Source organism: Falco naumanni, chromosome 2 (genome assembly GCF_017639655.2).
Source record: "Falco naumanni isolate bFalNau1 chromosome 2, bFalNau1.pat, whole genome shotgun sequence".
NCBI classification, from domain to species: domain Eukaryota; kingdom Metazoa; phylum Chordata; class Aves; order Falconiformes; family Falconidae; genus Falco; species Falco naumanni.
This window is the reverse complement of record NC_054055.1, coordinates 79,433,550-79,458,500: the sequence shown is the minus strand read 5'-3', so window position 1 is coordinate 79,458,500 and position 24,951 is coordinate 79,433,550. Positions and strand designations below refer to the sequence as shown.

General features: G+C 39.3%; 1 protein-coding gene across 2 annotated transcripts in view; it reads left to right on the top strand.

Annotated features, from left to right (window-relative positions):
• The window catches only part of DSCAM (DS cell adhesion molecule), a 467,719-nt gene that overhangs the window by 362,356 nt on the left and 80,412 nt on the right, over positions 1–24,951 (top strand). For both annotated transcript variants that reach the window (XM_040585109.1, XM_040585110.1), the window contains exons 15-19: positions 1,907–2,074; positions 6,040–6,110; positions 13,038–13,278; positions 14,920–15,066; positions 16,865–17,020. In XM_040585109.1, coding sequence (XP_040441043.1) covers positions 1,907–2,074; positions 6,040–6,110; positions 13,038–13,278; positions 14,920–15,066; positions 16,865–17,020 — 783 coding nt within the window. The remainder of the gene's footprint in view (positions 1–1,906; positions 2,075–6,039; positions 6,111–13,037; positions 13,279–14,919; positions 15,067–16,864; positions 17,021–24,951) is intronic.

The following is a 24,951-nucleotide window of genomic DNA, read 5'->3' as shown; positions in this document are numbered from 1 at the left end:
ATTTTTGTCAAAACTGCAAACAGTTTTAGAACAAAAATTATTAATTTTGTTCAGGACTGGCTCAGTTTGGAGTGATTGCTCTTGTTGGTTTATTTTTCCTTCAAGAAGGGAATACATGTATCAAAATACACTCCTGAATTCAATGCATTAGTTGTAAATAAACTCTGGAAACTTACATTTAGAAGTACAGAAGATGTGAGTTTTCATCTCTCTCTTTCTCCATGGTGTGTCATTACTTAACCAACTAAGAATCACCAGAATTTTTCAAATTTGTTTATGTGATTTCAGCAGCTATGTATGTACTGCAGATGGCTGCCACTCAGGGGTCAGTATTTCAAATAACTCAGGTGATTTGATAATATACAGACTGTATTAAAAGAAATTCTCATCATCCTCAACAGAAATTTAACATGTTCTCCATACTGAGGAGGTCTTTTTTTTAAATTCCTTTTCTGTTGGCATAGTATACTGGAACAGAGTCTCCTTCTGTGCTTGTATAACATTTAACACAATGGAGTGTAACTGCTGGTTAAAATTCTGTAAAGTTTAAGAAATTCTGAGAAGTTGTAGCAAACTGAAAGGAAGTTGTAGCAGCTCTGCCTGCAGGTAAGCCCTTTAAAGCTTCTGAAAGTATCCTACAGAGGAAGCTGTGACAAACTCAGTTACCAAGGAAAAATACATTCACATGAATTTGATTAGCACTTAAATGTCTGATTCCTGAATATTTTCTGGGTAAATGAAGTCACATGGGCAAGCAAACAGGCCCTGTAGTCAGCCAAACTGCAGATGTCATTGTGACAACTTGTGCATCTTTTAGCAAGTTTATATAAAAGAATTTACACAGTATGTGCAAATATTTTGTATCTGAGTGAGCTTTCTATTTTTAAACTAGTCTTCCTTATCTGATGAGCTTCCAGTGATCCGCCCACAGTGACCCATACTGTAAACCGTTCCTGTAGAGCCTCCAGTGACATCCCCCATAGGATGCTGCAGAGATTGAAGGAGGAACATTGCCTGCAGTAAGAAAGAAATGAAGGATGGCAACTCATAAAAGACATCAAGATGCTTTAATGGATAAATTCTATTATTTTGTTTGCAGCAATTGAATACTTGGATGAATAGGAGGGGTTACTGCGTTTAGCCAATTTCCATTCTTTTTCCTATTATAAGTCTGGAGAATTTATTAAAATCATAACAGGCAGATGAAGAGTAAGCATAAATAATAACAACGTGCTCCTCCTTTTACAGATACATACAAACAGCTAAGAGGGTTCTACATTCCCCTTGTAGTAAACTGTTTCTGCATCTTTACACAAGTAAGGGAAAGAGCATCAGTCCTGGAGGGTGCTGGGCCCATGTCTAAGTATTCCAAGCTTGTGCTCACTGTTCGCCTGTGGTCTGAGCTCCTGGAATTTGAGATCAAACTTTCTGCCTGACCTCTGCTAGTCTAAGAGCCCTCCATTGCTGTTTAAGTCCCTTTCCTCCCATTTTGGAGCACAACCAACCTTCTTGCTGAGTGAAGATCCCTTTGGGGCAGCAGCTCCCATCTTTTTCACAGTTGTTCCAATGTAGCAATGGTAAAAAAAACAGTATGCAAACACACACACAAAACTGGGGAATCTTTGCTGCTCTCACCACATCCTCAAAAAAAGACAAAGGAGTAGCTATTTCCTCAGATTTGCTGATGACCCAGGGTCAAGATCCCATTGCTCACCGCACCAGACTCAGAGCAGTTGGGAGTGCTGTCAGGGAAGATAATCACTCAATTTACTTGTAGCAGCAGGCATTTTCTGGGTTAGTTCAGCAATGGCAGTATCCCGCTCTGCAAGACAGTATAGCTGCATGCTTGTATTGGCGACATTAACATCATCTTTTGTCTGTTTTATTTTAACCTCTTATTGAATAGACTCTTGGGATTCTGTTCAGAGAACCAAAGATGTTTCCCCTCAGCTAAACCAAGCCACTATCATTGACCTCCACCCTTCCTCAACTTACAACATTCGCATGTATGCCAAGAATCGCATCGGCAAGAGTGAGGCCAGCAATGAGCTCACCATCACTACCGATGAAGCAGGTATGCTTTGGGTTTGTAGCATCTCAGTTGTGCTGGGAATTATTGCTCTTTGACATGAGTAATCTTAGCATGAAATGCTGCTTATGTTGCTGCAGCTGCATTGAAAGAAATACTGAATTGTTCCCATAAAACATTGTGACTTTTGCAACTTCATCATGCAGGCCTATAATTAAAGCCATTCAGTGGCATCTAGTGGTCAAAGAAGACATTGTGCTCGAAATTTTCAGCCTTGGGGTACTGGAAACGGCACACCTATATCTAGTTAGGCAACTCACTCAACAACATCCTATTTTTAGTGGTGGTTCCTCCCCTGTGGGTTTGTGGCTTTCCTTAGATGCTCACATATTAGTATGGGTAACTGATTTAAGCTACCCCCATTTGAGAACATTGTTCTATATGAATCAAATCTTTTTTTGACTATTCCATCCCCCAACCCACTCACCATTTAGTTCTCTGATCACTGTGTAAGGCTGTTGCCTGTCATTAGTTAATATCATCCCACTGTTCTTTGTTCCCTTGTATTCTGCTACATCGCTGCAGGTTTCTGTACCAGGAGGGCTATGCAGGCATTTTCACCTTGGTGGCCAGAGTCACTCTTGTGTGTGCTTGAATTGCTGCCATCCAGTGCCATCTTATTTTTGTTTCTCAGGGCTAGCAGAAGTGGCAGATGGATAAGGACAGCATAGCCTTGTGCACGCTACCACATCCCCAGTCCTACATGTTAAATGTGACACTGAAAAAGACTTAACAGGTGAAAAGTGGAGGGCTACAGCTCTCTGTTTCAGGAATTAGGAGTGAAAATGCTCAATGGCCCTAAAGTAACTCTGCCAGGCATATATTGCAATGATATACAATGATACAATATATATAAAGGTGTCGGGAGTACCCCAAGCAACTTCAACACCCTTAGTCCACTGAAACTGGATGGTGTTACTCTGGAAAGCCTTGACCAGAAAGGAGCTTGCTCCTTTGTATTTGAAAACACATTTTTATCTTGCTAATTTTATTTTTCCTGTTAGCTTACACCAAGTCAGCTGTGCTTCCTTCTTTGGGGGTTTTGAGAGAAAACCGTAATGCAAGTATCTGGGTGGCAGTGTCCTGGCAGTGAAAACCGTGCTTCTTTTTCAAGGTTCATGTTGGTCTAGGCTTTGAACACTTGGTGACCAATCTCTAGTTCAGCTCATATGAATACAATTGTGTAATTCCCACTCATTTTCTCTGTGGGTGAATTTTACTATATTCTATATTTACTATATTTCACAGGGTGAAAATATACCCCTTGTCAGGAAAACATGGTTTAGGCTCTAAGGGACTTTCTGAGTAAGAACAGGACACAAGGAGGGCTCACAGTGCAACGCAGAATAAATGGGAGACAATATAAGCTGCATTTCTTTTTTCACCGGGTATCTTTTTTCATCCTAGTGGAAGGAAAGCCTTCCATGAACAGCTTTATTAACGGTGAATGGTTTGTTTGCAAAGTATTTCTCATTTGATCAGGGTTTTTCTCTTCCTTTTTTCCATGAAAATGTGAAATCACTGGATAAAACAGATATTCATTCTTCCAGCCAGCATCGTCTGTATCCCCAAAATGCCCATCCTTCCTCGTTGCATATACATCAAAGTAGAGGGGTGGGTCTTGGATCCACTTGCTCATTCTCTCTTATTCAACCATGGTTGGAATATTTCTTACTTGCCGAGTTTTTCCTGGCTGATAATTAAGTTGTCAGGATCAGCAGCTGGCCTTGAAATAAAAAAAACCAGCTTCCCCATGAACAGGGTGGAACCTTAACATCACGTTTTATTCAGTTCTTTGTAACCAAGTTTCAGAGCAATTGATCCTTTTGTTGCTGTCTTTTAAGAAGCTGTCTGTTTGGAGAAAAAAGACCAGCAGTGTGGAACTGTATTCAAAAGTCACTGATGTACCTAGGGGACAATTGGAAAAGAGAAGGTCAGGCTTAGGCAGAGTATGTGATGTTTGTCTCCTGGGTTTTGATTTCAGGTGGTGTGCGATGTGCAAGAGCAACATTTTTTGATCACTGTTTATTTCTGTTCTCTGCTTTTACAATAGGAAAGGGAGAACAGCATGGGTGCAGGGAATGAGAGAGAAGGTAATGAGAATGGAGCAAAATAAAGGTCCAAGAAAGACAATATAAAAACTGAACAACTCAAACCATGTTATTAGCAAGGGCATACAAATTGTGTATCACATATGACAGTGACCTGAGTCACCCAGCACTAGCTATTAGAAATAAAACTGTAAAGGCTCTCTGTGGCAAAAGGATAGTGAAGCATGACATGATTTCAAACCCTGCAGGCCACCCTTTCCCTCCATACAACCACAGTTAACTCCTGTGTTGGAAAACAGACGGCAAGTACACACTTGCAGTAACACTTGTCAGAAAAAACAAAAGCATTACGGCTGTTATTTAACAGTGAAATCAATAGAGGAAGCTGGCATATCTAGGGTTGCTTTATGTCTGTCACAAATTCTGTATGATGTAAGTATGAAAAATAAATGACTTCGTATTTAACATTTCACCATGGTATGCTGGGAACAGTTTACTACTCCAGTCTGTAAAATCTTTTGGGGTATTCAAGAAAACAGTCAAGACTTTAAGGAGCACCTTTTAAAACCATTTTTAGGATCAAATGCTTTACTGAAATTCCACTACATTATAATGTACTCAGAGAAATGGCATTTGTGTTTGTCAGCAGGGGGGCAGAATCAAGGACAGGTTTCAAAAAATTCAGAGAGGTCTCATTTTTTGCCAGTGGGCTTTTTCCTCTTCTCTTTCCTATGCATTAATGCAAGAGGAATGGAAATATCAAGTTCTTTCAACCTTTGGAAATTTCCCATATGAAGGACAGTCAAGAATGGCACAGAATAGGGCACCTTTAATAACTTAAACATATTATAGGCTGTATTCTGGGTCTCTCTGCTTTCATCAGTTAAAGCAAAATGTTCTGCTTCCCTTCACTACAGCTGTCATTTACTGCTGCTCCACCTCTAACAGCCCCATCTCACCCTTTTTATTGCTTTACTTCCTTTGTCATGCTATTAAACTTAATTTAATACCTTTTACTGAGGCCATATTCTGCATCAAGGGAACCCTCTACAGCAGCTTGAGATTACTCCATTCCTTTCTTCAGATCTTTCTTTTATAATGATTTACCTCGCTGAGCAAGCAATTTACTTCACACCTCTCTGTTCAGTCCCAGTCAATTCTTGATCTGCTCTGTAGCTGCTCAGCTGACAAGTTGGTTCCCCTATACTCAGGGCCTTCTTTTTTCATTTGTGTTTAAAGCATCATGCATGTGCTTGGCAGCATATTGATAATAAATGAAACTCCTGATTCAGACAGGAGCTGCAGCATGCTTTTTTTCATCTGGCAGTTATTTTTAATCTGATTTCCAGGCTGGATACTTACACTGCGGAGGGGGAGAAAGTAAAATGTGCAGGTTTTTGTGTATAAAATATTTTATATTTGACTAAATGTGCTCAGTCTCTAGTGAACAAAGGGGATCGCACTGGAAAGTGTGTGACATGATGAAGGCTGGCTGAGGAGTTCCTGACTCACCTGCTTTCAAATGAGTTCTGCTGCCTTTCCAATATTCTGACTGCTGAAAGTATGTCTTGCCTGTTTACAAAACAGAAAGAGCATTGTGTGCATATCACTCAATAAGAAAAGTCACTATTATTCACTCTTCCTTTATTTGCCAGGCTGGTATGTGTTGGCATGTGTTGTATTTCACTGTTGGCCAGAGATGGCACCTGAATAAGGAAGATGCTAGGTTCTGGTTTTGTGTGATGAGGTGGTATCTTCAGTTGATTGACTTCATATGACATGGACTCAGTCCAAATCTTTGTGATGCTGGTGTGTGAAGTTGGTGACAAACCATATGAAGTGCTGAATTCTGTGTGTTGTGAAGGCCAGTTTTGATCTACCTCTCTTTTCCGTTTGCAGCTCCTGATGGTCCACCTCAGGATGTCCAGCTTGAGCCTATATCTTCACAAAGCATTAGGGTCACCTGGAAGGTAAGTACACACAGCCAAGAATATGGACTCTGGCAGTATTTTGGTGCATTCAAAGATGCCCCATTGATGGGAGTGTTACAACTGTGGATTAGTTACCTTAAGGAGTTATGTAAGGAGAGACCTTGCAGATACCTTTGTTGACAGATCTTACATTGGCCATTAAGACTGGTGCACTATGCGAAGAAGGATCCTTCCATCAGAGAGTAACAACAGTAGCTGCTTGCCTGTACTGATGACAATAACATTTCCTACTGCCTTCTGATTTCAGAGATAAGGCTATATGCTTGAAAAATGAGCACACACAGAATTTCAGTGTGGTTTGTGGGAAAAATTCCCCAAACCATTGGAGCCAATGGGAGTTTTTCCCATTGCAATGGACTTTGGGACAGAGCCTTACTGAAGGCATGTCTGCACAGAGACAGCAATATAGTGTCTTGGTATAGTCCATGAGAACTGATGAATCAGAGCAATTGATTTTAAAATATCAGCACCTGATATGATTTAAACATCTAGCATGTCTTGTGACTCAGTTTTTTCTAGATTTTGCCCAATGTTTTGACAAGCACAGAATGTTTTAAATGCTTTCAGTATGCTATCAGAGGTACTTAAGCCATGTTTTAAATGATTTTGTGCTATATACTGCTTGCACATTGTAGCAGACAGAATAAAGCTATCTAATTACAGTAGTGTAATCTCAATATGAATGGCAGTTTCCAAGTTGTATTGATAATTCTGTATATTTAAGATTCTGAAATATGCGGTATTACGTGCTAGAGTGGGATGGTGGCATAATAGTAATTAATTTCTATAGTGATATTAATTACTCCTGCAAATGTGGGTAATGTATATTTTGCCCCAAGATATGGACCATCCAGAAAGTCAGGGTAGTAACACTGAGCTGCTGCTTATTAACCATATAAATAACAGTGGGCTTTATTATTATTATTATCATCATCATCATTAATCCAGTAAATAACCAGCACGACCCTGTGTTAGTTTTGAGTTGGTTCCTGAAAAGACAGGTTACTACAGTGCACAATTGCTGTACAGTGCAGGTGGACATGTAACTACTGAGATGTCCAGCTAGTACACAGAGACCTCAGGTCTCCAGCTTTTTTGAGTAGTTCAATGGTGTTTTGAAAAGGGTGCATTAAAAATTCTGTTCTGATGCAGCATTTCAGTGTTAAGCTTCAAAAGCAGTAGTCTTTGTCAGACCCCTTGCACAGGTCACAAATACAGTGGTGATTCTTGGATCTCATCCACATATTAAATTTATATCAAGTGTTGGTTTTCATCAAATGGTTTCCAAAAATGAAATGCATGTGGTCAGTAGCCACAGGCTTACCTGGTGGTTGAAGTGAAACACAGCAATGTACTTATAAAAGGCATACATGAAGCATGGAATTAAATGCAACACACAGTCAGCAGAGCAAAGGAAGCAGCTATTGAAGCAAAGTGGAGTGTACAGTGATTCTCAACAACTGAAATAAATGCTTAATGGGTTGTTTCTTTTTAAAGCACTCAAGAAGTGTGACTGCCATCAGATCTAGTGAACTATAACCTTCAAGCTTCTGTGCATGAACTTGTTTTTATGGGTGTATGGGTAGGCAGATTGAAAGGCTTTGCTTGCTTTTTTAAAGTTCACTTTGGGGGATATTTTCTAAAGCAACAAGCAAAGATAGGCACCATTGGCTCACTGCTGGAGTTTATAGATGCCATTTGTGATTCTGAAGATTTGCCATTAAATTTTATAGATGCAAATGTGTGCAGGCAGCTATAGGACACACAAAATTCCCACACCTACATTTCAGTAACATTGTCTAAAATATGGTTCAGCTTGTACATCCAGGACATAAGTGCAAATTAGTGTCTTGATCTCCAGGTATTGTCTGGGGAGTAGAAGCTGGAGCAGCTGGAGTTTTATTCTCAAGATCGTGTTTGGAATTTGATTTGTGAATACCTCTCAAGTAGTGATCAGTATCTAATATAACAAAATAATCACAGAGATGAGCTATGAATTGAATATGTACTCCACTGCCCTGGCAAGTTTCATGAGCTGAGTGTAAAGATGGATTTTCACAACTTGAGTGAGCTTAAGTTGTGAGCTTCCTGTGACCTTGGAAATGCCTGCTTGTAACCATGCTGCATATATCCAGAACAAGAAAGGTGGGTCCATGCTCCCAGAACTGTGCACCACCATGTGAACCTGGTGCCATGCACCGTGCAGATGCTGGCTAGACATTTGGAGTTTGCTGTGGATTGTGCTGCAAGACTGCACACCCAGTCTCCAGTGAATAGCCAGTCTCCTATGAACCTTTGAGATATTATTCCTATAGACTCAGTCTCTGTTAAATCTGTTAATTCCTTTAATTTATTGACCAGCAGTATCTGATGTGGTCAAGCAGCATGAGAGGCACTGTAGCAATGCCCTCTAGCAAAGTGCTAGGGAAGTGTTGCTGGCTTTAGCCGCAAGACCCAGTGAGGTGCTGTTTTGCAAGCAGCAGAAACTCTGGAGGTCTGCGTACGAAAAGATGGGCAGAAAAAGGCACCACTGGCACTTGACTGAAATTCTGCTCATTGTGATCTTCATGCTGTCAAGCTCCTGTGTGCTCAGCTTGGAAACTCTTTGCCTTGATTTGCAGTCGTTGCTTTATCTGCTGGTAGGTTAGCTCCTCCGGTGGGTGCTAAGTTTCTCTGTGGTGCTGGACACAGCTGAAACCTAATTGTTTTGCTTGACCTTGAAGCTCCTTTGCAGACAAAGGTGAAGTGACTCAGCTGCCCTCCTGAAAGGTTTGTGCTTGCATAGCCCTACCATTACTAGAAAAATTATTTCCTGAATGACAATTTGTAACAGCTGATTAAGAAGTTCCCCTAGTTAAGAAGTCCCTAAGCAGGAGTGAACCGTTTACTTCCCTTGAATTACTGCATTTCTCTCCTGGCCAGAGCAGTTTTAGCCCATTACTCAAAAAGTACTTTAAGATGGTCCCACAGATTCAACACAGTTTGGTCCCATGATGAATCCTGACTTTTGGGTAGGTCCCTACAAATCACTGCTGTGCAGAAGGCACTCATTGCATTGTGCAATACAGATTGCTTAAGAATAAAGAAATACCCCATGAGATCAATCCTGTATTGTCATGGAGACAAAAAAGGAAGAAAATAGAGTCAGTAATAACCTGGTCATTTTTATTTTGGAGGCATGTGAAACCTACAATCACATTATACAAAAGGGAGTGTGTTGAGAACCATAGTTATATTTAAAGTTAGAAAACCTCTTTTAAATACAGACAGTGTCAGTAACAGTGAAAGGAGCAGAGAATAACACATCAATTTTCATCTTTCTATTAAGTTCTATTTCTGCAGCTTGCTACAGTTGTTTATCTTCCTTTAAAGTTTCTCTTAGCCAACTTCTAAAAAATTCTAGTTAAGCAAAGTATTATAGGTCTGTGATCTATTTAATCCCATTTCTATGTGTCCACATAGAACATTTGGTTTCAGATTGAATTTTTAAATAATAATCAGCACTTTTGGGTAGTTTAAAATGGTGCAGAGAGAATGGGAATTCAACAGGAATTCTCATTTAGAGAAGAGCATGAATATACTAATTATTTTTTTCTTGTAGTACTTTACAGGGTAAATGAACCCATTACATTTAGGCATGGGAAATATTCCTCTCCTCTTTATGCATATACACAGGCACACAACCATAAATGTCATACTTTACAAAGGTCATTGATACCCTATTTTACAAATATCAGATTTTATGAAATAAGCAGTAAGATCATGGAGTAAAACTTACTTTTTTGTCATGTTTCCTGACTACTGACAAGGTTAACAGTATTTTTCCCCACAAACACTTAGTCATGGAAAAACATTGCTTCAGTGAATTTTCTACCAAAAATGTGTCTATACGTGAGAAAGTGTATATATCAAGTATATTATTTGTGCAAAAAGTAAATCCAAAATTAGGCATTTAGATAGTACTAACAAGGAACCTTTGAAATTCTGTGGAGCAGAACATTTCAATGCATTTTTCTAATGTGACTTTGAGCTTGGTTTATATTGTGTAATGTTTCAAAGTGGGGAAAAAAAGAAGCAAAACTTTAATATTTTATTTAAAGAAAAAATCCCTTGAGCTAAAACAATTACAGTGATGTTTCATGAAAAATGCAAAGTTTGCCTTTTTATTCTAATTCAAAATGAGAAAGTATATAATTACAGAATTCCCAGAGAAGAGTCTATTCTGGCTAGTCCTGCTCTGAGAACACTTCAATGCATAGCAAATGTATGATTCAGTTTTATCATTACCTGTTTTACAGTATTATATATATGTTCCAATATATGTGCTATATGCTTCTATAATCTATTATCTACAAGGCCTATGCTCACTTTTTCTTGGTATACAGTGTGTACCTTACGATATATAGTGTATGTACATACAGCATCTTAATTTGTGCTGTATGTGGCAGTAGGCAGTGCAGACCACTCACAAAACAATAAATGCACTATATTATATGGTGTATGTGTTTTATACAGGTTGCTTGTGATTTAGTGTGCACTGTGTGTTTGTGGCGACAACTTCTGTTGAAAAGCCACCCATGGTAACTCATGGGAATGTTCCAGCCACAGCCTTTAAGTAGGAGAGACTTTAGGTCTTGAGATGTGCAACAGTGAGCATGTTAATGTTTGAGACCAGGAATCTTCTCCACTCACACTGAAAGATTTGCCAAGCTATGATGGAATCCAACATTGATGGCGAGAACTGGTGTCCTGGCATTGCTTACACTGGTACCTCCGCACTGATACATATTTACAAAAGAGACAGTGACCTGCAACGTTGTCTGAAAGCAGTCCTCCCTGTAGTAACACTTGGGTTCTCTGCTGCTTTGTCCAAACTGTTTGTCCTTTAGTCAATTTGAAATGTTTAAATTGTGTTAGTTTAGTCTTTTTGCCCCTTCTCATCAACACTGACAACGCCTATAAAAATGTATAAGCTATGCAAAATGCCATGGCCAGTAACAGAATTTGAAATCCTTCAACTAACAAAACAGTTCACCCTGAAATATTTAATTATTTAAATGTGGTAAAGTTATTTTCTTCTCAGAGGGAATGAAACAACTTTATTTCATGATGATATCTGAATGTAAGACAAAAAACAATCTGACCTTAGTTTCCATCCCACAGTCCAGCTTAAAAAAACAACCTTTTGCAGTCATTTAAAGATCATGAAGCCATGGAGTTGTTCAGAATAGGTAACACACTTGCAAAAAAAAAAAAGTGTTTTGACAATAAAAGTCCTATATGTTTCTAAAGAAGTTGGGTGGGGGTTTTTTGACAGCAAAGCACTTTCCAATAGGAAATGATTATACGCTTAGATTCCAAACCCACAGTTCTGATCCCCGCAGCCTGCCTCACCAGGTGCTCAAGACCTGAATCTCCCAGTCCGGTCACCTGCAGCGGGGCGGACGGCACCACGCTTGCAGAGAGCTTGCCAGAGGAACTGAAGCAGCACAGTGGAAATTATATACTTTGCTTCAAGTTTTGTTTCTGTTTCTGAAGGCAGGAGGGAGAAAAATATAAAGCATCAGAGGAGAAAATTCAGTCAGATCCATCCCGTGACACATTTTAAAAACAGAGAGGGTGCTGGCTTTTGCAGAGCAATGATTTATTGGTAGTTGATGAAAGGCAAGTCCCACACTGGTTTTATTAGCTCCAGTGAGACTTTACTCCAGTGGACTATAAGCTCACTGAAACAGACAGCTCACGTGGCAGAAAAGAGTATTCTTGAGAATGTTCCTCAGTAGATTTAATGGGATATAGAAACAACATAAGTTGCTGACTGCGCTGGTTTAACTCCTTGCTGATAAACTGTGTCACAAAGACCTTTTTTATGAGTCAGTGGAACAGATGAGCTTGTGGGCATCAGGTGGGAATTTGAAAGAGGTTTGGAGGATTTGAAAGAGCTTTTTGTCTGTGGATTATAAACTGTGCCTTAAAATGTTTATACTAATTATACCTCATACATGTAGAAAATCAGACAGGAACATTATCACGTATTGAAATTAGTCCAATACTATTTAAATGGAATTTTAATATTTATTTCTGTCAATAACGGGCTTTTTCCCTGCACTGCCAATCTTTATTTTACTCTAAACTACATTTTATATTGCAGAGTACAGAAATTATTTCCACTAGTCAGGTATAGGGAATCTTGCACTGTGACTGAGAAATATAGTACATAATTATGGCCAACCATTTTGTACTATTCATATTCTTGAATGCCAGATATTGTACACCGTGTTTTAGTAGCTATTCAGTATGCAAATCCCTGCTTCCCAATTCATTTTTACCTTCAGCACTCATTATCTAATCATCTTTCCACACTACAGACTGAATGAACAGAAGCATATTTCAAAGCACAGCATAAAATTTTCCTAATGCGTTTAGCTGAACAAACTTATGTGACTGCCTTCAACAGATCAATAAGTGCCTTACAAAAGATTTAGCAAGTGAATGGTAGGGGCTTCTGGCCAGAACACAATTACTGGTGAATGGTAGGCCTGTAATGCAAATATACCTCATCAACTCAACTTTGGTTGATTCACCTGATAAGAGAACAAATCATTATACTTTTGAATTATAATTCAAGAATATCTCCTTATCAGATTTTTCTATGTATGACCCACTTAAAGGTCTTTCTTTTAGCAGAGGAATGCACAAATTAGAACAAACTGCATCTGAAATTTATATATCATAGCAAAAAGTTACTACTTCATGTGCAGAGAGTGTTTTGAATTGTTACCTAGAAACAGACTTGCATTTGGTAGGAAAAAAATGTCAACTTTGTGAATATTTCAAAAACTTTATGGAGAACACTTTGACTTTGGAGACATGTACTTAATGTGTAATCTTTCATTTTCTCTTTAGGCTCCAAAGAAGCACTTGCAAAATGGAATTATTCGTGGATACCAGATAGGTTATCGGGAGTACAGTGCAGGGGGAAATTTCCAGTTCAACATCATCAGTATCGATACCACTGGAGACAGTGAAGTTTATACACTGAATAACCTGAAAAAATTCACCCAGTATGGCATGGTAGTCCAGGCTTGTAACCGGGCTGGAATAGGACCTTCTTCTCAGGAAATCATTACCACTACTCTTGAGGATGGTAAGTCCTTGACAAACAGCTGTCATGGGACATAGTATTATTTCTTTATTTATTTTTGCCTTCCTACATTTATTGCTTGCTTAGTGATTGTTACGTGGATGATATAAGATCAGACTTTCAGTTGTTAGATACAGTAAGCAGACAGCCAGAAGAGACTGGCCAACAACGAGGTACAATTCTCATTGCAAGAGATACAGAATTATCCAGGTAAATAAATATAACTCTACTAATGTGATATATCCTGCTGTGAGCAAGATTGACTAAAGCTATAGCTTTCATTAAGAAGCCTATTGCTCTAGTGTTTAGATATTTTGCAAATTTTGTGATCTCGTTGTAGCTTCATAGTGATCTCATCGTAGTTTTGAGATGCTAAGAAGTATAACTCTGAAAGGTGAAGCAATACTTTTAATTTTGTTGGCTTTCTTTTGTTTTCAAATGTCTGCTATGAAACCTAGAGCTCTTGTACTGCACAATCACTTGTCAGCCTAAGGAGAGATGTGTGAGTTTTTCAAGGATATCCAAACTAATGAAAGAAAAATCATTGTTATTTCAGACAAAATTCAACCTGTCTAATCAAAGTAACAATTTGGATATTTTTTTTTCAAATTGCACAGACTTCTCAAACAATGAGAGGGAGTCCTCTAGTGGAAAAAGAGAATTATTCCAAATCCAAAAAGAGGCACAATATTTTAGAGTAAAAATTGAAGAACAGTCCTAAAGGATAGTGTAAGTCTGATTTTCAGCTACTATAATTTGGCATTGGTCTACTAAAGTCAGTGCCAGCTGGGAATCTGACTTTTTACATGGAGGAGATGGAGTTACATATGTCTAAAATTCTCAAGAACTACAGATTATGAGGCATATGCTTCACGGAAGGCTGGTGGTTTTCATTTACTCTAAATGCTTCTAGGCCTGGACAGATCACTGCAAGACCTTGGAAGGCAGTATAATCACTCATGGATATACTTTGTATTATAATAATGGTACTTTTTTTCTTCGGAATCCACCATGCTTACTTTTCCTGGCGACTTTTTTTTTTGTGATTACTCAGAATTTGGGTCCCTCTCAGAATTAAAGATGTCATGAGCTTTAAAAGCAATGCCAGATACTAATACAGCTGTACTGCTTTGACAATAAACAGCCAACAGAAAATGCCTCAGATTTGGCTGACTTTTTCCAATTTGTCTAAATGTCAGTGAAAAATTTTATGGACTTTTTTTTTTTTCCAATATTTTTTAAAGATGCACCTGCTTTGCCCCACTACCAATTTTAAAGGGACATTAGATTTGTCCAGAGAGATGGCAATTTGGCTGCGAACTTTAATATGTATATATACATATATATAAAGTGCTTACAGAATATTCTGCATATTTCAGCATTAGGACACATTTCTCTTTCAAAAGAAGTGACAAAAAACCCTATTAAAATACTAGTTAGCAAGTGGGGAAGCAGTATATCAAAAGTATTTCCAGGGAAATCAGAGCAGAAACGTGGATTGTAGTGAAGTTTTGCATTGTTGACAGCGTGTAACTGCTAATTAAATAATGGGTGGTGGGATGGCAGAGAAAATTGAAAGGGTAGCTGAAGGATAAATACTGAGTTGTATTCTTCGAGTTAAAAATGGTGAATCTCTTATTCCAGTCCCCAGTTGCCCTCCTGGGAACGTGCAAGCCACTGCCACATCACCAGAAACCATCTCTATTTCTTGGTCAACATTGGCAAAAGAAACCCTGAATGGGATTCTGCAAGGATTCAGGGTTATCTACTGGGCCAACCTCTTGGACGGAGGTGAGAGAAATCAAGCTATTACTGAGTAGCAAGCCATATGTGGCCATTGTATCGTTTGCCCTCTGCTGTGAAGGCATTGTGCTGCCTTTTCTCTTTGGTTTAGAGAAAGCCTCATCTACCTTTGAAGGAAGCCGTTCTCCGCAGAGCTGTAAGAAGGTAGCAGGCATTGCAAAGCTGCCTGCAGACGCCCTCAGGGAAAGCTTCCACCATGGGTTTGCAGTGCTCCGTAGACCTGCCATAGTACCCAAAATGGCCCAAGCAAGTTTCATCTCAGTTGCAAAGGCCAGCAGGTTTCTTTTCTAAAGAATGATGACATGAACCTAGAACATACCTGCCCAAACCTGCATCTGATTTTAGCTCGATTGGTTATCTGTTTGCTTAGCTAGTTGCCTACTTGAGTGGTTATTGCTTTTTTTTTTTGTTTTTTTTGTTTTGTTTTGTTTGTTTGTTTTTGACAGGATGCATTTTGTCTCCATAGCTGAGGGTAAAAGAAGGAAATATTTTCAGAAAAGGCATGTTTTCTTGCCAGACTCTTCTGTTGTGCTTATGTTTTGTACTCTTAGCCTAATTCCTAGGGAAATAGACTCCTGAGTAGACAATAAGGGAAATGATCAAAGGAGAAATGGGATACTTTACTGATCTTCAATTTGTCACATGATGGTAATTCTACATATAGTCCTTTCTTGTAGATTAAATACTAGTAAGTTTGAGTTGTGCATACCTTTATTCCTATTTGCCCTGCTGAATTTTCACAGCTCTTGGGCTATGAACTATCTCCTGTCTTTGCTTTCATCCGTCAGGCTCATAGTTCACTCTATTATGCAACTGTCTTGCAAATTCTGACCTCTGTTAGTGTAGCAAGGGGAACTTGGAGTGGAATGTAATCCAGAGGCCCACTGTTACTGCTGGTAATGTTAAGAGTCAAAAATATTTGGAAATAAACCACCAATTCTTTTGTACATTTAAAAATAAAAAATAAAAAATAAAAATGTATGAGAAGCATACATAAAATGTAGACATGACAGATATAAAATTTAATGTTTTCAGTGATGCCTGTAGTCTTTGGATCAGATCCTATGTGAATATTACCAGTGCACACAGTCTAAGCTTCTATGTGATGTCCTGAAAGATGATGAAAAAAGATGATGTTCATGCAGTGCTTAAAACTGGATTTTCTTCATTTATTCAGCTTTATTTTCTGCCCTAAATATGTTTAAAGCTTTTTTGCCATATGGGTTGTACTTCTTAGCTTGCTGCAAACAAGATTCATATGAAGTGCGTCATCTTTCAGCAAATAAATCTGATTTTACTGTGTTTAAATCTATTGTTAGCTAGTATTACTGCCATCGAGTGCTTTGCAGCAGTACTTGCTACATATTTTAAGAAAAAGGGGACTCTTTCTTGGTTTTCCTTATGGGAAATGGTCTTTCTCAAAACCAGTAAATCTTTATGAAGATAATTGACTTTTTCATTTTTGCTTTAGGGAATGTTTTGCAATAATCTCTTCTTGTTATCTATTCTTTATGAAAAATCTTACTACTTGTAGATATCTTCAGTTTTCTTCCCTGTATTTAAAAAAATGCAAAAAATAGTTTGAAAATGAAAACTAGGTCTGCTTTGAATAGTAGGAATTCAGGACACAAATGAAATTATTTTAATTTATTACAGTTCATTGCTGTTTTATAAGAATGAAGCAATACTTATCTGGTACACTCTTTAATCCTCAGGATTTCCACAGTATCAGTAGCTGGGAGAAGACTGAACTTGGCAATAACTCAATTTCCTTTTTATTCTGTAGAGCTGGGAGAGATAAAGAATGTCACTACTACACAGCCATCACTGGAGCTTGATGGCCTGGAAAAATACACCAACTACAGCATTCAGGTGTTGGCTTTTACACGAGCTGGAGATGGAGTGAGAAGTGAACAAATTTTCACCCGCACTAAAGAAGATGGTAAGCAGTAAAAATTTTCCATTCCCACTTCCACAAAATGTTGGTATGTCTCAGGCATTCAAAATAGTGCAAATATTGCACACAAACATGCAGAGTGAGATTTCTATCTGGTGGTCTTGAGTTAGGAGCACAAGGAGAGGAATATATGCACACAGCTTTGAAAAACATCTCACTGCAAGACTATAGTTCAGGTGAGCCAGAAGTTTGTAGGCAACATTAATGATCTGAGCAAGTTTGTCTTCTTTTTTTTAATTATTTTTTGTATTTTTTTTCTGAAATACTTCAGGATCTTATTTGAAAATTTTGAGAAGGTTTGAGTTAATTCTGTCAAAGTGATTGAAAATGGGGAAAGGATGAGAGACTATTCTGCGACAATCTTATATAACTTAGATGCTTCTATGAAGGTTTTTTTTTCAGTATATATATAAAAAAATTCCTCCAAGCACCTCTTCCTTCAAAAGCAAAATGAAGAACAAAAATTTCTTGCCTTTGTTCGTAGACCACAGCATGGAAAATTTAAGTCTTAATGATGAAAGTTTAAGAAACTTTTAATCACACACAGACACACACACATGCACACATGAGATTTCATAATCACTTTCTTGTAACTTTATGGAAATCACTTCATGTGGTATTAGTAGGATGCCACATACTGATCTATTTCTCAAGGACTAGAATTTCAAATTCAGGGATAGTTTTTTCCCTAACCTTTTTAATGCCTTGAAAACCCCATGAGATGCACAATTATGTCTCTAGACCCCTAAATACTTTTGAAAATCTATTTTTTGGCAGAAATAAAAATGCACAGATGCTTAGCAATGAAGTTACCTGAATAATGTTTGATTGGTAAATTCTCCTGAGTTATGCAATGTGTTTTGAAGGAAATTAGTCAATGGATTTTTCGTTATTACTTATCCAGTTCACTGGTCATTCATGCATATATGAATGTATTTGTCAATTTTTTTATTTGTAATGAGATTTACAAAAGTGCCAAGAGAGTAGGTTCAGTAAATTAACTGGCTTGATGAACGTTTGGCATTTTTTTGCCAATAAAATATTACTTGATAAATTTTATTATTTTTTTCCAATAAAATAGTGAGAGACTCTTTCTAAAATTTACATACAATGCAAGGTCACCTGGCCCCAACTGTAGCTGTATCCAGGGGATGCAGTATAAATTAAAATTGGACTTTTAACATTTTTTTTACATTATCAAACAAGTTATTTGTTCCTTTTTCTATTTTCATGTGCTTAATACTTTTCATTACTTTGATCAAAGTTGAAATAATAGCAAAACAAGTAAGTTACTGTCTTACAGCTGAAAAATATGAGGAAATTCAGGCATATAACAATGTTGGTTTATGTAGGTCTACTTCGTGGTCTTGTTTGTAGTTATCACTGAGATCCTGCATTAGCTTGCAGCAGAGGCTCTGTTTAAAACTGTCTCAAGGTACCACACCTACTCTGAAATTGTCAAGGACAATTTTCTCAGCTATAGACTTGTGTGTCTTAAACACTGAATGTTAGGTTGTTCTGATCCCACCCTAAAGTCCTTTAACAACTGCTGTGGAACACCTAAGTCCCAAGTCAGATGCTTTTGAGACATCCAGTGCTTGGAGGAAGATGGTTTTATTTCAAAGATAAGTCTGAAAAATAAGAGAACTCTTAAGACCACCTGCTGCATTTTGAAGTTACTTTTTGTCAAGTAGATCCTAGTATGGCAACTTTTCCCTGAATACCCTCTGAAAACAAAGGCTCTCACCCCTGAGCCCTGGGGCTCGGACTTAAGCCACCAGCAGCCGACCCGGCTCCAGGACCTCAGGGACAGGCTGGTCTTGGGGAAATACAGTTCATGTCAGAGGACCCCTGAGGACAGCAAGAATGTGCTTGCTGGTCTGTGCCTTTGAGCAACATTGCAGCCTGCTGCCTTGTGTCAAACTGGACAGCCAGTCCAGTTGTGGGGGACAATAAGAAGCATTCTTCCAGAAATCCCTGAAAAGCCAGCCTGTAGACAGCCCCTGGCTTCTGGGTCTGCACTTCATGGCACATAGGCTGGAGAAGTCGTGACAGCTGATTGGAATGCCACACACTGGTTTCTGTTGAGTTAAAAGCTCCAAGCTACCAAAACTTCCCTGGGTGCAGAGAACATCTTGTCTGTGTGAGGTTCCTTCAGCTTTTGGATTTGATCAGATGGCAGCAGTGCTTCCAGCAGTACCACTGTCTCTCATTGGGGACAATAAAAACATAGTGTACTGCTCCTGAAAGTTTTCTGACACCTCGCCAAGACCATTCTCCATCTTTAAAGAGGATTGGATGCACCTCAGCCATTGCTGATGTTTACTAACCTTTTCTCCAAAATTTGAAGTGATGAGGACTTCATAGCTTCCATAAGTGTCCTTTACCAGTTAAGGATCCACCATAATGCAATTTTTTTTGCTGCAGAGTAAGGTTGAGTACTTCCCTCCATCCTGCTGGCCAGGGAGACTGATGGAGAACTTGCTGCTTTATAACAGTATTCCCTATCTGAAGGGTTACTGTGCCTGTTGCTCCCTCCCCTGACACACACATCTGTGCATGGCCTGTGACCTGCCTGCAGCTTGCAGCAGTTCTGAAACATTGGAAGCCCCCAATATTATTTTTTTTTTCCTTAACCCACCTCTTCCTAGTTTGCTCTTCCCTAATTCTTAGTGGCTTTTTTGCTCTCCCTTTCTGAGATCAGACAGGCCCCAAAATGGGGGTAGCACACAGACCTTGTTTGGCTGCTGTGCAAAGGCACATCTCTGATCTTTAATCCTCCTGGCAACTCAGCAATAATTCACCCCAAGGCAGCATGACTAATCTTTTCAGATGTTTTTCTGATGCTTTGCAGTGGTTCCACTCATTAAATCTTTTCTCCAGAAAAGTAAACTGAGAGGTGTTCCAGAAGATACAATGATTTCATGTTTTGCTTCAGCTACACAACTTTTTATTAAGGGCAGTAAAAGGTTTGGAGTGGAATATATAAAGGCTTGCAGTTAAATGTAAGCCAAAACCAAAGTCCTGGGTCTAAACATCCCTAAGGCTGTGGAAATTAAATGGGAAAAGAGAATTCACATTGCCAAACTATAAGCATAAAACAGGTGCCTCTTCCTCAGAAGAACAGACATTTCTTCTATAATTTTCTAAGGAAAAGTTTTCTGTAGAGAATTATTCAGTAGAACAATCTCAGTGCACCTAAAAGATCCTGCCCTAAAGTTAAACACTCTCTCTCGGCATGTGAAATGAAAATAATTGCAATCTTAAGAGAGCTTAGATCTGGAAACCTTAGATCTCTGATCCGAGACCTTGTCTGGCTAAAATTATGATATCAGATATTCCACCCTCCTCCAATAAAATCTGCAAATCTGAGATATTTTTAAGTGGCTGCCAAGCCCTCCACATTGTGATTACTATGAGGCTGTATCACACCATTAACACCTTTTTCTTTTTTCATTTCTTTTACATGAGGGGAAACTTTTCTTTGTAAAGACCAGTGGTGCAGCATCTTTCACTGTTGTTATGGAAAGGCAGATTGTGGCCTCCAGTGACTTCTTCGTTAGTGTTCAGCTAGAAACATCAGGCCAAAATATCTTTAGCAGGTTTGAAATCTCCAATGTGGCAAAATAAGAGTAACCTAGGGAGTGAAGCAGTCAGCCTGGATGAAATGAGTTGACACTTTGGTTTCTTGTAATGTTTGATACTGATTTTAGACACCAGAGGTCAGACAGTGCTGCTGATCAACTTAGTAAGTGGGAACAGTTCTAACAACAGAAAATAAACTTTCCTTTCAGTGTGATCATATTTATGGTGTTTGTCTAGCTTTTTTGCCCTTGTTATCCTTCAGAAAAAGAAGGTGTTTTTCTACAAGTTCCTCTTGTCAGAAAAATAAGCCAAGTACAAAAGTTCAATTTTTAAGAATTCTTTGTGGTTTCATCCCCTACCCTTTCCACTTTACAGTTTCTAATGAGCTGCTTCTCCTCTTCACCAGAGGACTTTAGTAAATCATGAAGATTTAAAATAGTTCTTCAAATTATCTTCCTCCCTGTATTCAAAGTACACTTTCAAAAGCTAACCCATGTTTTAGCAATGGAGAGGGTGACAGATTCCCTCTCTGTTTCTGCACTGCTAATGTGGTATGAGAAAGCTACAGCTGAGGCAATGATTTTGCCCCCCATACAAGCCCGACATATTATGCAACATCTTGGCAGCGGCAGCGCCTCTGACCTTGGGCAGAACTGGCCAGCAGGGATGCAGCCAGCAGGGATGCAGCCCGCAGGGCCCCTCCTGGGGGATCATAGGCTTATAGCATCGTGTAGGTTGGAAAAGACCTTTGAGATCGAGTCCAGCCATCAACCTAGTGCTGCCAAATCCACCACTAAACCACGTCCCTAAAGCTTTCTGCAGTTGGCAGTTGGGCCTAGTGTGGCTGCTTTTTACTGAATGTCTGGCAGAGGTTGCTTCTGGGGTTTCTGTGATGCAGGAGGATCTTTGTTTCTCTCTTGTATCAGTTTCTTTGGAGAAAATGCATTCTCATGCACACAAAGCTGTTTGTATCTCATAGAAGACGCTGCTTGGTGTAGCAGTGCTGTCCATCCAGCTCTCCTCTGCCAGAGAGGTCAGTGTTCAGAGCAAGGGGAAATCTGCAGCAAAGAAGCGACAGGGACCAGCTGCAGGAAGGAAGGAGGAGTAACATTAACCCCCTTTGCCATCCTCGTTGTAAGACTTTGCCTGAATCCAGAGATATTTCTCTTTCTGGACACTAATCTTCCTGGCAACTGACATGAGAGAGATGGATGTACAGATCATAGAACCACAGAATGGTTCGGGTTGGAAGGGACCTTAAAGATCACCTAGTTCCACCTCCCCTGCCATGGGCAGGGACACCTCCCACTACACCAAGTTGCTCCAAGCCCCATCCAGCCTGGCCTTGAACACTGCCAGGGATGGGGCACCCACAGCTGCCCTGGCCAACCTGTTCCAGTGTCTCACCACCCTCATAGTAAAGAGTTTATTCCTAATAACTAATCTAAATCTGCCCTTTTTCAGTTTAAAACCATTATTGCATTTAGCTACAGGCCTTGCTAAAAAGTCTGCCCCCATCTTTCCTATAACCTCCACTGCCGTACTGAAAGGCTGCTGTAAGGTCTCCCTGGAGTCTTCTCTTCTTCAAGCTGAATATTCATCAGATACCAAGATACCATCTGATGCAGCTTTATACTTACTCTAAAATTAATAAGCATCAATCCAATCAAGTTCATGTTCAGTACTTTTCGGAGCTCTGCTTGGGCTCGTTCAGCTGATGAGGATGACTGTGCAGTTCATCACCTGGGTGTTGTGATGGAAAATTGCCCTTAATGATCCCTTAATGCATTTTTTTTCCTATTGTCAGAGATCTCCAATTTTGCCTTTCTGACTAACAAAAAAGGTACATAATAATAAATTGACTAACAAAAAAGGTTCAGAATAATAAATGTGAAATTGGCAGGACTTGATAGAAATGGTGTAATTAACAAGGCCAGTTCAGAGTGAACGAGGGGTGCACAGCACATGTGAATGCATTTGGCTGGCATAGGTCTAAACTGTAAGTGGGATATCTACATGGGTAAAGGCACAACCGGCAGCAGTCAGGAGTTTATTTTGGTTTGTTTCTCATGAATGTAACTGTCAATAGGATAGTCCTCTGTAGTGTAGGATTAAAAACCTGTTACAAAGCAGGGTTCAGTTTTCCGATAAATTGGTGACATGGCTCTTAAATGCACTGTGCTCTGTGCATTTGCCTCCCTGCTGTTCAGTACTGTGAAGAAAAATGGTGATCATCTCCCTGCTTATGAAAAAGGGAATGAGAAAGTTCCTGGAGCTCCTCCCCATTATCTGGCACATCTAATGCTGTTTCCCAGGCTAGTCGTATCAGTATAATTGCCTTCTCTGTGTTAGCATTTCACTTGCACTGTCAAGAATACAAAGTGTTCTCCTCCACATGAAAGCAGCATGCTATTTCCGTGTCTTTCAAAGCCTTGCTAGCTGGAGAATGAGGCCATCTTTGATCTTAAATTTGCCAAATCTGCTCCCCGGAAGGTTGCGATGTTGGCTAGAAGCAGTCCTTGGCTTCTCTGTGCTCAGCCCTGGTTGTCCTCCAGCTTCTTAACTGTTATTTTACCCCTGGTGACCATGGCAAAAAACCCCAATGGTGTTGTGCAAGTTTAGCTTAGCTTTGCTGGGATGTGTGGGAATCAGTGTGCTAAATAAAGATCCATGGAAAGCTCAGTAAGAGAACCCAGGCCTCCTGATCCTGCTGTCCCATAATGAATGAAGCTAGTAAGGCTACAGGGTGCAATGGCAGTGGGAGGAAATACCTGAAGTTAGCATAGCAAGGCTGGGGTCTTTCCAAGATAACTTCCTTCAGATGCTCAAGCAACCCATGTTTAGTAACAAGTGTTTCAGTTAAGGCTGAGCTAACTGGCAATAATTTTGTTTAGGTTCCCAGGGAATGAGTTTGAACGAGGACTTTACCCTCTGGGCATAGGACAGGGGTGGTCTGTGAGGCATCGGATGACAGTCTGCAGAGTTCTTGCTAACCAAATGTAAACACTTCCCCACACACAGTCCTGTCCGCATGCACAACCCAGCAAACAAGGTAGCAAAAAGAGGCGTAACAAATGAACATTCAGAATAATTTTGGCACCACTGCAAAACTTGTTGCCTGATTCCAGCCTCTCTGCAACAAGGTGGAGGGATCCTTGGATTAGCAATTTGACTATATGGCTTCCCGACTCTCCAGCCCCTCTTTCTGCTGCTCTGTATACCAGACAGTAATACAGCAGTGCAATGACAAGTAGTGTTTTCCACGTATGTCCATTGATAGGAAAATGCTAGATGAATTCCAAGTTAGTCTCTCAACAGTTGACAGCCATGACCAATTACCGTCAGAACCTGTCCCTATAGATCACACCCTAATTTAACAATAAATTACTTTAACCTCATACATCTATCTGCAGTGATTTCCAGAAAGCATAACTAACCGTAAAGGAATCCTCCTGTGGGTTAAGTAATTACCCTGGAGAGCTAGCTTTCACTCCTCAGCAGTGGGAGCAAATGGCACTTCTGATGAACTGGGCATAAATAACAAGTTGAATGCTCTCAAGCATCAATATTTACTCTGCGTTGGATAGAACTGCTAACCGAATTAGCCCCTTTGCAGCGAGGGGCTGGGTTTGCATGCAGTTATGATCATGACATTCTCAGTTGATGTTTTATTAGCTTTCTCAACACACTATAAATGGAAAATGCAAATTCGGAAACATTGCGCTGAGTGGTGCCTATCTACCAATTCTGTCACATTTGCCAGTAGTACCTGTGCAGATATAATATTGAACCTCCTATGTTTTTTACAACCTGAAGTAGCTAGCCACAAAGCTAAGCAAATTTAGACCCCAGGTTCTCTGGTTCTCTTAATAGGCAAAATTTTGTACCACCATAACACCCACTTCCTTAAATGAAGTAGAAAAAAGATTAAGGATCCATCTACAATGATCCGATTGCTGGACAAGGGGTGTTTTATCTGTATTGAACAATAACTCTTTCCAGTGAAAGAAAAGAAAGCTGATCAAGCATTGCAATGGTAATTTTACTGGAAATTCTAACAATTTGGTTGTTTTGCTTGAAATTAGACAAAAATATTAGATTCCTCATAAACTAAAAGTTCTGTAGAGAACAGAGTCAATCAGAGTATTTTTTCTTTAATACCATATGTAGTAATTTCCAGCACAGTGTGTCTATTTCAGTAGTTTAACATGAATATTCACCACACACAGTATTAAAATGTTTCAAATTCTTTATTTTGGTTGTTTTAAAAATATTTCTAAATATTTTCTTGTTGACAAAAGGTGGGTTTTTTTTCAGGAAACTTTAAAGCA